General features: G+C 34.2%; 1 protein-coding gene across 1 annotated transcript in view; it reads right to left on the bottom strand.

Moving 5' to 3' along the window:
• Positions 1-1968: 1968 nt before the first annotated feature.
• Positions 1969-13163, bottom strand: part of LOC131849737 (uncharacterized peptidase C1-like protein F26E4.3) — a 77838-nt gene continuing 66643 nt past the window's right edge. Inside the window, exons 4-9 of the mRNA XM_059199852.1 lie at positions 12966-13144; positions 10745-10925; positions 4195-4329; positions 3373-3569; positions 2778-2917; positions 1969-2385 (exon numbers count right to left, since the gene is read on the bottom strand). Of these exons, the coding sequence (XP_059055835.1) occupies positions 2254-2385; positions 2778-2917; positions 3373-3569; positions 4195-4329; positions 10745-10925; positions 12966-13144 (964 nt within the window). The 3' untranslated portion in view covers positions 1969-2253. The remainder of the gene's footprint in view (positions 2386-2777; positions 2918-3372; positions 3570-4194; positions 4330-10744; positions 10926-12965; positions 13145-13163) is intronic.

Raw genomic sequence — 13163 nt, 5'->3', positions numbered from 1 at the left:
TCGATAGCTGTTTCTAGACGTTTTTGTGAATAAAGGTGTTAAAAGTATCTAACTGTAGTAGTATTCTGTGCAAATTATAAGTCGATGATGGAATTCTAGCTCGGTGATAATTATTATGGTGATTTCTATTTCAATTATAAGATTGGTGCATTCAATTTAAACTACATAATAATTTTTATAACCTAAAAGCATACTTTAATAATGAGATATTTATGTGTTACTTAATTCTAAATTGTGTTATGTCGCTCCTAAGACTAGTTGTTTTTTTTTGTTTTTAAATTTATATTTTCACTTAATTTAATGTAAGTAACATTAAGTACATATTACTTGTATACATTTTTATATGATTACAATTAACATATTATGTTAAATAAATGATGTATAAACATCTAATAATGTATATAAGTAAGTATGTTAAATCTACAATAACTTTAATGGCAGTTAAAGATTCACAAAAAGTACAGTGAAGAATACTGTACGATAATATTAAAGAAAATAAAAGCGTGTTTTACTAAATAGTCCTTTACTTTATTATCATATCGCTGGAATAGAGAAAGTAATTTATATAAAATGAAAATCAATTTGTTTAGAACTGTACTTGCTGTTTAAAAAGGGCAAATTGAAGAAAATGGAATACAAAAATGTTTAGTCAACTAGTAAAATCAATAAGTATATATTAACTAACTTGTATCTTAACATTTTTTTAATATTTTTTTTAACTTCCAGCATTACTTGTTACTACATTGTTGAATAATAATACGAAAATATATAACCTTAATGGTTTCGATTCTTAAATATTCTACGTCCTATATAAAAATATACTTTCTTACATACCTAATCGGTCGGAGATCGTATATGTATATCCCTATATGCTATACAACGACATACACGCTGCGATATATCATAGAAACAAAGTAATTAGTTAGTCGTGTGTATATCTTTTCTAATTTGTTATTATCTTGTTCTATGGAAGTGTGATATGTAGTTGCTATTTTAGTTAATTGCTATAATTTATCATAGATAATTGGTGCAACAAGTTTTAATACTATTTATTTTATAGCAAATTATATAGTGATGACAATAATTATAATCTGGTGATATCTTAATGTGTCATACAAGTAATACCTATACAGGATTACTCATAAAGCTATTGGTTCATAATGAATGTGATTTACTTTCTTAAATATGGAATAATATTATTATACTCTTTGAATTATTCTAATGTCGAGTATAAGAACATTAAATATTTATTCTAAATAATTAAGTTTACAAATCCATATCGCAATGCATATGATTTTATTTCAAGTAATTTTCATTGCATGTTAAAACTAACATAAGATTAGAATCACACACATAATGCTGTGGAAATTACTTAAAAAACATATAATTTTAAAGTTACAAAACATGAAAATTACGTGTACATTAATAGAAAATGTAGACGAATTATAATAGATGTTTTATTGGTTAATTCGAAATTTATTTTCGAGATCGAAATATATTTAAGTACTTATTATAATAAAATAAGTCTACGTATGGATGTCGGCAGAGTAGTAACACCGTTGAACTTCCAGTCCTTATCATACAATACTGGGATGAACATGAAGAAATGAGTGTCTAAACGACAAGGGAAATACGTTTATTGAATAAATACCAATCTATAAATTCACCTATAAAACCTCATTCGCAGTAATTCTTATATAATGTGTGGTCCACTGTGATTTGTCTATCTTTGTTATTCGTGCCAGTTAACTTAGTGTTTGAAATATTGATACATTAGTAATCTATTTATATTTAAGAACGTTATAATATTTAACTGCAGCTTCCCTTATTCCTTCAAAAGTGGTGCGCGTATATCGCATCACTCCATTTTACAGATGTAACATACTTTGTTTAAAATAAAGCTGCTATTACTGGATAATTCTAGTGTATTCTAGTAATGTTAGAGTAGTTAGAAGATAAATATAATGTGTGTTTTTTTGTCTTCGTCTCTACATAATGAATGTATATTAACATTAGCAACATTACTATATATATCAGCATTCTCTTAAAGAATCAATTAACTGTTTTCGTTTCACGAAATAATCGAAATAAGGCTCTACGCATACGTTCAAACTTCAATAGAAACATTACTGCGAAAGATTTCTAAAATGGGCAAGCAAAATTCCTTGTGCTATTCAACAAAACATATCCCTTTCTGGTTCTCACCACTCTCGTCACCACACACAGCGGCGTGATGAGGTGTGTCCTCGGTTGTTATTTCTTCGCGTTGATGACGTCACTGAGGACGGTGACGACGAATGACTCGATGCCGGACTCGTTCTCACCGCGGGCGATATGGAAATAGCCGTTAATACCCCATTGCTCGCCCCAGCTGTTGGCTACAACCTGGAGATAGGAGGTTCGTTTATTATTAATAATAGGTACACAATTGTTCAGGAACAGTTGTTTTACAACTGTAGACAATCTTATGCACAGGGTGAGGGGATTTTTAGTCATAGGGACTGGTAGGGTAATAGGAACCATTACCAATAATTTTTCGTCTCATGTTGAGCTCCACGCAGTATTTTATGAATATCATCGTTAAATCCTCTTGAATTTGCCACGATGTATTAACTTAATTTCATGCTTATCCTACCATTCTCTACTCGTGCCCCGCTAGCTTATACCGTTAGTGCAGGTACATTTATTCCATTATCATCAATTAAAAAAGTACCTCTAGCGTCATTTAGGGCAACAGACATAAAGGTGTATTATATTAAAAAAAAAAGATAACTTACCCAATATTTTTCTCCTCTGTTTTCACCCCATCCAATTATCCTTACGCTGTGCAGACCTTGTAGAGTATTGTCACCAAATCTCGTGTGGCGGTAGACTCCATCGCGGTAGTGGAAGAAATCTTGATACACCGTCATTATAGCTGAGGAAATGAAAGTTACCGTTTTAAATGACAGTACGTAGATTTTCTTCTACCCTAGCCTAGTCGAGCTACAAATATAAGGTTAGTCGGAATGAGTATGATATGCCGCTAGCACTGTAACATATAACCACTGATAACTGATATTACTAATAACTAATTGATCTCGCATCATATTTTTTCTGAAAGCGATATTTTTTTATAAACAGATATTAATATGTAATTAATTTAACAGATATTACAAAGTATCGACAACCCTATTCTTTGGTTTTCAATCAAAAACAGCCGACGTTCTTGATTAGTAGAATGGAGTATTTGTTAGGGCGCGTAATAAAGAGCACGCCTCTGATTTTCATTCATAAAACTCAATGTCGTGTCATATTTTCCTATTGGTAGGGCTAATGATAGCTGATGTTAGCTTAGTGTATAAGTTGTAAATTAGATAAAATAGAACGTACCATGCACTGGTCCGGACTCCATAATATCGTACATGATGTCTTCCTCCTTCTTCAGCTTGCCGGGTGGTCCAACCTTGTATCTGGTGGTTCTTTCAGGGATGTCAGGTGTGCACATGGTTGGTAGATAGTCGCTCTTCGGTTTAACTGGACAGTTCGTCACTTTAGCCACGTACGGGAAGCAATTGTCGTCTAGTAATCTGTAATTTTTTTATGTCATTGGTACATGTTTACCAAACGAGCTTACGGCCCACCGGTAAGTAATAGTTGCTAATATACATGAAGCACCACGGACATCTAATCATCAGTTAGTATTCCTCATTTGTTGCCGTTTCGAAGGAATAAAATGTAATGTATCTATACGCTTTAATTTCAATCCCATATCTCACCCATCAACCGGTACACAGCTTACAATTCTTGTTGGCTGCTATAGATTAACCAGAGATATGTATAGTAGGTTCTCAAAGTATACCTCAATCTAATCTACATATTTAACAAAGAATACTGTACGTTACGCGATCCTCTCAAACTGGCCTGAATTTATCAACATCTCTAGTGAATTTATCACTATGTGCTAACTGACCTGGCTTCAAACTCAGTGTATCTTCCACTAGTGCTACTAGTATAAAAATAAAAATTTTCGTTCTCGATTACAAATATTCAAAAAAATATATTTATGAATTTTATTTATTCGATTTTTCATCCAAGAGTTACAAAACCCCGACAACCCCTAGACCAAAGGACTTAAAAATTTTGGTTGTAGTAAAATATTCAATTACGGCAAAATCGATTATTTCTACAGATAGTAGTATCCCTATTACTTACCCATCTTCCCTGACGTAGTTCCAAGCTACATCGATGTGGCCACCATCGCATCCTCGTTGGTACCGTCTGTTGCATGACAGCAGTGTCTGAGGACTCAGCACCAACTTCTCTATACCATTTGATTGGATTGCGAATCTGCAATAGAATTATATACTTACTATAACAAAATAAAAAAATATTAATTATAAATAAAATAAACAAAACAATTAACCAATATTTCAAATGCTAATATAAACCTTATGACTGCCTCGGTGATCTAGCAGTTTAGCATACCGTCTTACTTCCGATGGTCGCGGGTTAGATTCCTCGCACGACACAAACATTTACATTCTTGAGTATGATTGTTTGTATCGGTCTGTGCATTTTCTATGTATAATATGTAGGTATTTCCAAAAAATCTATGTATTTGTATCAGTTATCTAGTACCCATAACACGCTTTAGCTGGCTTAACTTGGGTCTAGATGGCGCTGTGTGAATTGTGCTGAGATTATTATTATTATAAAAAACGCTATGAGCAAAATTTTACGTAAAACGTGTATAAATGTAGGAGACTACTTTTGGAGCCAAAAATTAACTTATGGTGAAATAGAAATAGAAATAATCTTTATTCAAATAAACTCATTACAAGCACTTTTGAATAGTCATATTTTGATTCTACCACTCATTCGGAATGCAGATTCATCACAAGAAGAATGAGCAAGAAACTTGTGTGTTGCTCTTTTTGATAGATGTTTTTTTTATATAAATAATTACAGTGTAACAAGTAAGAGGCATGCGACAATCAACATAGAAATCGCTACGCACTCATTATTAGTGTAATCAGATAATATTGTCAGTGCTATGTATTTAAAATCATTATTATCGTTAACGAATTCTTCAATTTTATAGTAAGCTTTTTTGCAAAGGAAGTGTTTTATTTGACATTTAAATCTTTTTTCTGGCAGATTTATAACAGACTCTGGTATTTTATTGTAAAACCTTACGCAATTGCCATAAAACGAATTACTAACTTTAGCCAAACGACATTTAGGTAAAATCAGTTTGTTATTGTTACGTAAGCTTTTATTAGTGCAATCACTAACTCTTTTGAAACTGTCTATATTCTTCCTGGCATACATGATGTTTTCATAAATATATTGAGAAGCAGAAAATTTTATCGGAAAAGTAAAATAGATACTGATGTTTGATGATGTTGACTCTGCTTAGTTTGGGGTTATTATTATTATTCCTCCTTTTTTCAATTCAAATTCTATATTTGTGAAGTACAGCTTACAAAGGTCTTAGAATTATTTATTAATTTAGATAGGAAGTTGCACTGTCTTCTGCAATTTATAAAATCTCCGGTTTACATAAAAAAAATATTGTAATATTTTATTTAATTGGATTAGCAAACAAGCTGATGGCCCACCTGATGGTAAGTGGTAACCGTCGCTTATATACTCGTATATGAATATATCATTTTATCAAGACGTCCGTGTTACCACACAGTTGCGTTGCCATTCTGAAAGATCATGTTACGCCTCCAAATACTATAATTTCTTTGTCTTATCTAATCTTGATAAGCGGCTAAAAGCGGCTAGCTGTGATTGAACTATCCTAGCATACGACTTTTTTACAAAGAGTGTTCTAAATCCACAATGAAGGTTTTTCAGGTAAAATTAAGAACTTCAAACAAATAGTAACTGAAAAGGAGACTACAAAATCTTCTACATAATTTTTTTTTTTATAACACGTGACAAACGAGAACGCGGCTCACCTGATGGTAAGTGATTACCGCCGCCCATGAGCACCCGCAACACCAGGGGAATTGCAAGTACGTTGTCGGCCTTTTAAAAAGGGATAAGCTCTTTTCTTGTAGGTTTCAATATCGTATCGGTTCGGAAATACCATTGCTGGAAGGTGATTCCACAATGTGGTTGTGCGAGGCAAAAAGTTTCTAGAAAACCGAACTGTGGAAGACCGCTATTCATCCAGATGATCAGGATGGTATTTCAGTTTCTGGCGGGTGGTACGGTGGTGAAACTCAGCAGCTGGTATTAATCCGAACAATTCCTCAGAACACTCCCCGTGATATATGCGGTAGAAAATGCACAGAGATGCAATATCTCGCCGCAAAGCCAATGGGTCGAGTCTGTCACATAGACGTTGATTACCAATGATTCTGGCTGCTCGGTGCTGAATGCGGTCAAATGGAAGTAGCTGGTATTGTGATGCTCCCGCCCAGAGATGAGAACAGTATTCCATATGCGGCGGGATCTGCGCCTTGTATAATTGCAAGCGATGGGCCGCCGTGAAATACCGTCCCACTCTACTGAGCACACCAAGCTTTTTGGAGGCTATTTTAGCCTTGTCCTCCAAATGACCGCAAAACTCAACGTCACTGGATATATCAACGCCAAGGACCTCGAGATTTGGCTTCACATCAAGGAGAGTGTCTTGAAACTGAGGAGATACGATAAATGGAATCTTTTAAGCGGTAAACGCGCAAACTTGTGTCTTCTTGGGGTTGAATTGAACACAATTTTTCAGACCCCAAATCGAAACTGGATGGAGTGAACTTTCGATTTCAGATACAAGTTTGTTCCGGTACTCTATAACTTTTGCCTGCGACATATTAGCATGGCCGCTGTACAAGGCATCTCCGGTACTGTCATCCGCATAGCAATGAATGTTGTTGACTTGTAACATGTCATTGATATGCAGATAAGTGGCTCCGTTTCATCTACTTTTCCCATCAGTTACATGCAAGCTGTATTCTGGTTGATGGTTTGAAGAGAGAAACATGGCTATGATATCACGTATAACGCCTTTTTCGAACTATCCTAATGCTGTTGGTCGTAGCTGGTGTTTACAACTTCACCACACAATAATAGAGGCGCGTGCAGACACAATCCCGCAAAAGAATTTATAGAGCTGCTGAACCCTTACTCCTGTCGGGCAAATACCGAGATATGACTTTAATCTGAGGACATAGCTAGGTCTTCTAGGTCGATCCGCGTCTCAGGCTGTCGTGATCGTTGATCGTTGGGTTTTCCGGCATATTTTAATTCGCTAACAGTTAGCACTAATTACCGCTTAGTAATTAAAAGCATCTGTTATCCGATATTAGAGCTAAAATGCAAAATTAGCCAGCGGCGGTGATTCACTTAGTGTTTGTTTACATTGACGGAGTGCAACATGGCATGTACTGGCTCTTATGTCACTGTTATCTGACCCGCGCAACGTCGCCTGCGTTACATTTTTCCGGTATTTACAACATTATTTATTGCAGCTCCGCTTCTGTTGGTCGTAGCGTATAGTCTATAGCCCTCTTCGATAAATAGGCTATCCAACACTAAAAGAATTTTCAAAATGATATCTGTAGTACCTCTTGGAGATTACCCCGAATATTCAAACTCACAAACTTTAGATACCTTCTTATAATGGTAGAAATTAGACTAATTATACGGGGTGGGTGTTGTTAGTACTTAATAAGGATTACCTGTATACAATACTGGTTATTTTTTTAAGAATCGCCACGATGGGTAGGTCTGCTCACCTGACTTCATTCTCAAACTATCGTCATCTACAGGTGCCTGCTAAGCGTATACCATTAGCGCAGACGTGTGCGCCTTTACCGTCCTTACAAAAAATTTCAATCTATCTGAATGCCGCAGCACGGTCCGCGTGGTATAATGCTGGATTCAAATTCATTCAAAAACCTATCTAAACTAATATCATTACATGTGTCTGTCTATCTGTCAGTCATTACCAGTGATTTTTTGACATAAAAGATAGCTTACGTACGTCCTTGTGACTAAATTTATATACCAATATATTGTATTTGCAAAAAAATATTATTAAGTGTTTCTATCAGTTGTATATCAACCATATTACAAGCTGTGTATAACTTGGGAGTCAGATGGCACTCCCAAGTTATGCACTGTGTGAATTATCCAAGAGTATTATATTTATTATTATTACTGATATTCAAATGAATATGAATAATTTGTGTTTATTTGTCATCATAACATAGTATCTATAATACAAATTCTGCTGAGTTATTTGTTGTTCTTTATATGTCGTATAGTTAATTACTTGAATGTTTAGAAATATTATTATTACAATTTATTCGACCAAAGTTTCTGAACGAAACTATCATCGAAGAATATCCTAATTACAAAAACAAATAATAATTTCACAATTCCGTCTTTACTATATTTCAAATATAAAATAATTGAGTAAATATAATTCAGCATGATGTGTTTTTCTGTCTGTGTTTATTTGTCACGCTTCGTTTATTATGAATGGTGTTTAATACCAGCCGATGCCACATTAACTCCTGTTTATTTGCTTGTTCAACCACCCTTGAAGTGAGCTCAGTGTTTGCTACCCAATTGCACAGCACAGATGGCGTATTGTGTTTTACAATTGATTGTAAATTTTATATGTACCTACATCATAGTTATAATTAGGCACATTGATGAAATGAAATCGTTTAAACCATCATACGTTACATTACTGATTTACCGTTAGCAACAGTAATAACATATACCTATGCAACTCTGATGTGATGTATCCAAGAAGAAATTATATTTACTGCTGTTGATCCACTAAATATCACCATCAGTTATGACATAGAATTAAGTTCAAATATCGTATGAATAATTAAACAATAATAAGACTTAATTCATTGTTTTTTTTTAACATAAATGGGGTTTTGCATTTGGTCTTATCTCAGCTGTTAAAAAATGATAGCAACATCTAGAATGTAACGTACTTATCTAGAAGAAATCTATTCACCATATATTGTGTATGTACCTAGTTGTTTGCTATGTTCGTCTGCTTTTTTGATATAAATATTCCCCATGATCTTCCTCGAGATACAACCTATCTTCACGTCAAATTTCATTAAAATCCATTCAGCCGTTTAGTTGTAGAGAGGCAATAAACAGAAACAATTTTTCGCATTCATAATATTGCAATTGGTGTATACTGTAGTACAATCTACAGTCTCGTAGATTAAGTACATAAAATGTAATAATCAACGGGATTCCAATGTATATTGGATATGTTTTACTCATGCATTTTAATATGATACAGTAACATGAGAAGAATATTATCTGTCTGTATGTATGAATATTTATATTCTTAGAGATAAATAGGGCTGCCAATATTTAGGGTTTGACCATTCTAAACGGTGTATGTAGGGGATAATCTAGATAGACTTTGTCAAAAGGCGTCAGGACTGGGTACGTTTATTTCAGCCACCAAGTAGCTTATTTTGTAATCTGTGTAACCTGTTTCGGTTATGCGGGCAGATTGTTATTATATTATAGTGTTATAGGATAGTATGGTGTAATTATGTGAAATTGTAGGTATGGTGAAATTATAGGATAACGAAAAATTCTTAGCAGGTATTATAAGAAATCTTCGAGTTGTTAAAAAAACAAGAGCATACAAAATTAATTTAAATTAAAATTAAAAAACGAAGCTAACTACATAATAGAGGTGACAGTATAATAGTACCTAATTTCCAATTTAAGTTAAATCTTTCCATGTTTATAAATATTTAATAGGTACGTCGCCAGCCCTAGAGATAAAGTAGAAAATCAGCTATTACACTAATAATTATACTGATACAGAATTAATAGGTACCACTTAAGGTAAACTGCAAACGATCACAAAAAAATGGGAATAATACGCTATCAGCCCACGATATCTATCCCATAATTAAGAATAACTAAAAACTACTGGTCAGAACTTAATAGAAATTAAATAGAACAAAAGGTTAACACTAGCAGAAAGTGTTTCTGAGGTGACACTATAAAATTCATTTCTTCCGGCATTGTGGAAACAGTAGTGACCACTTATGTTCAAAGTCATGGCGTACTTCAGTGTTAAAACAACATCTTGCATTCTCGCATCGTGTCCAAGTACCCTAAGTTAATGAAACTTACGGTAAACTGCAAACGATCACAAAAAAATGGGAATAATACGCTATCAGCCCACGATATCTATCTCATAATTAAGAATAACTAAAAACTACTGGTCAGAACTTAATAGAAATTAAATAGAACAATAGGATAACACTAGTAGAAAGTGTTTCTGAGGTGACACTATAAAATTCATTTCTTCCGGCATTGTGGAAACAGTAGTGACCACTTATGTTCAAAGTCATGGCGTACTTCAGTGTTAAAACAACATCTTGCATTCTCGCATCGTGTCCAAGTACCCTAAGTTAATGAAACGGAACCAAGTACCCGCTGAGTGCACGTCGCCTATTTTTAGTTGCACTCCAGCATAACAAGGTGTCATCTCGAGTTGCCTTGAGTTGTAACAAGGCAGGTTACTTAGTGGTGCTATAACTAAAATCGATCTATTACTGGTAAAATAATAATTCATACTAATGTTGTGCTATATAGCATGGTATGGGGCATGTAATGCGTATGAATGAAGAGAATATTGTAATGAAAGTATTACATACGTATCGTATATATCTGGGGGCAGCGAGCAGAACTGGAAGATAGTTAGTAATTAAAAGTTTATATTTAAGTTTAAGAGTCTCACCTGTCGGAAACAACTGTAGCGATGGTGACTGCCCAATCGGATCCACACCAGCCCTGGTCGATGACAGGCGAGATGTACCCTGGCCAGTATGACCTGGAGTCAAAGTCTCTTGGGTAAGCTATGTTCTTGTCGTATCTGATGGCGCCCATGCGTTTAGTCTCCGCGGTTAACGGGAATGTACCTGTGAAGATATTATTATATTGAAATTAAATAATAACCTAGCGTTAGTCCCAAGCTAAGAAGAACTAGTGTATAAATACTTAAATACATTTTTTTGCAAATACAGCTAGTGTAACAGCTAGATTTGTAATGCATTCGTACGAAGCCGGGTTCGGTTGCTACTTCTATATGAATACTAATATCACAGACTACCTTTGAAAATAATCAATATATAATCAGTAATATATTTGTCTTACCAAAGAAACCGTGACATTGAGAACAATCTATTTAGGAGTCAGTTGAAAAATACAATAGTATTAAGTACTATTCCCTTTATGGAGTCGGTTTAGATGCCTAGATATTGTGAACTGGAAAGCAGAAACCAATTATATTCTAGTCACGAACTTAGTGATAAACAGAATTGAATTGAAAGCACTAATACAGTGCAGTGAAAGTAAAGTTTAAACTTTCTCCAACTGCATTTGAAAAATCAACTTTAAATCTTAAATATTAAAATACTTAATACTATGTAATATTCAGTTTAGTTTGACGCTCTCGGTGGTCTAGATGTTTAGGACACCACCTTTCTTTCGCTTGTCACGGGTTCGTAACCTCGCACGATGCAAACATTTGTATTCATGAGTATTATTTTTTTTGCATTGGTCTGGCTGTTTTCATGTAGTATGATGTATATATTTAAAAAAAAAAGTATTTATATCAGTTGTTTAGTACCTAACCTAATATAGAATTCTTGTTTGTAATTTTGTAAACGAACTTGATTTATTTTAAAACAATTGATTCATTTCCGTCTAGGCCACAGACAGGAGTTTAGTGGTCAGACTAATTACTGTGTTACATATTTTATCCTACATAAAATAATATTGTAACAACCGTGTTATATGTAATGTTTTTACACGGGATTTTGATTCTAATTAAAAAAAATATATACGTTGTAAATACATTAACGAGGACAAAACCTACTTTTTAGAATATTGTCTGCTTGTCTGTTGATTTGGTGGTACAATTCTATTTAATACTAGCTGTATCCGCGCTACGTCCGCGAGGAATTTAACGTTATTTTTCTATAATGAAAGCCTAAATAGCCTAAGTTACTCCTTATTACATCAGTTACCTGCCAAAAAAGTCCCGTCTAAATCGGTCTAGCCATTTCAGACATTAGAAAACAGACAGACAGACAAAAATTGTAAAAAATGTTATTTTGGTGTATGTACCGCATTTATATGCATGTGGATGTAGTAAAAAATGGTTATTTCAATATTACAAACAGACACATCAATTTTATTTATATGTATGTATAGATTACTTAGTTAATGATTAAACTATATTTAAACTTTGTACAAAGTCGTCAGCATGGGTGTACCTCTGTAACGCCAAATTCAGTCGACAAGCTGCTTGCTTTGTTAGCTTTGAAATGTCTTGAAAAACTTTGAAATAAGGCGGTGCCTGGTCTGTTCAGGTTGGGAACACTAATAAATTTTTTGTTCTTTGCGATAGCATATGCTAATAGTCACTCTATTCTCCCAAATTTGAATTTTAATGACTGTGTATTATTAGTAAACCTGTACAACATTTATTTGAAAAGAATACGAGCTTCTTGTCAGTTCTTCTCATCTCGATATCATTCCGAACTGACCGTAGATTTGACGAGAGACGATAAGAGTCTGCAATAGACCTACATGAATAAAGATATTTGGAATTTGAATTTGAATTTGGTAGCTATTTACTAATTACAGGATAGAAGACATGACATCATAGTCGTCTGGAATGGTCTCGCCAAAGTGGTCACCAGGCGTTATATGATCATGGTTCTGTTCATATCGATAAATCAGTTTGTTTGCCACTCCAATTACATAAAAAAGAATGAAGAATCATTCATAATTTAAGAGCTGCGTTCTTTTCACTGGAGCTCTTGGCATTATCCACGATCTTCCATCGATCTCTTTAGTTGTTGATACGACACGACTCCAACTTTTTCCTTAACCTCCTCGATATAGCTGTTTCTTGGTCTTACCCTTCCTCTCTAGAAAAGAATGTAATTTACCTAATTTGTACTTGATGCCGTCCTTTAACTTCTTGCCAGAGAATTCACTGTAGTTGCTGGCTCTCCAAGATTCGCTGCCGTAGTTGACGTTGGAGATCACATCGTCAGATATCAGGCACAACTCCTGTTCACAACTCCATATGGCTTGATTAGGATTGTTGGAGTCTACCACACACTCGCTGTAACAAGTAGAGACAA

The sequence above is a fragment of the Achroia grisella genome, unplaced genomic scaffold, assembly GCF_030625045.1.
Source record: "Achroia grisella isolate CSIRO2021 unplaced genomic scaffold, CSIRO_AGI_Agris_v1 utg660, whole genome shotgun sequence".
NCBI lineage: Eukaryota > Metazoa > Arthropoda > Insecta > Lepidoptera > Pyralidae > Achroia > Achroia grisella.
This window is presented reverse-complemented; position numbering and strand designations above follow the sequence as displayed.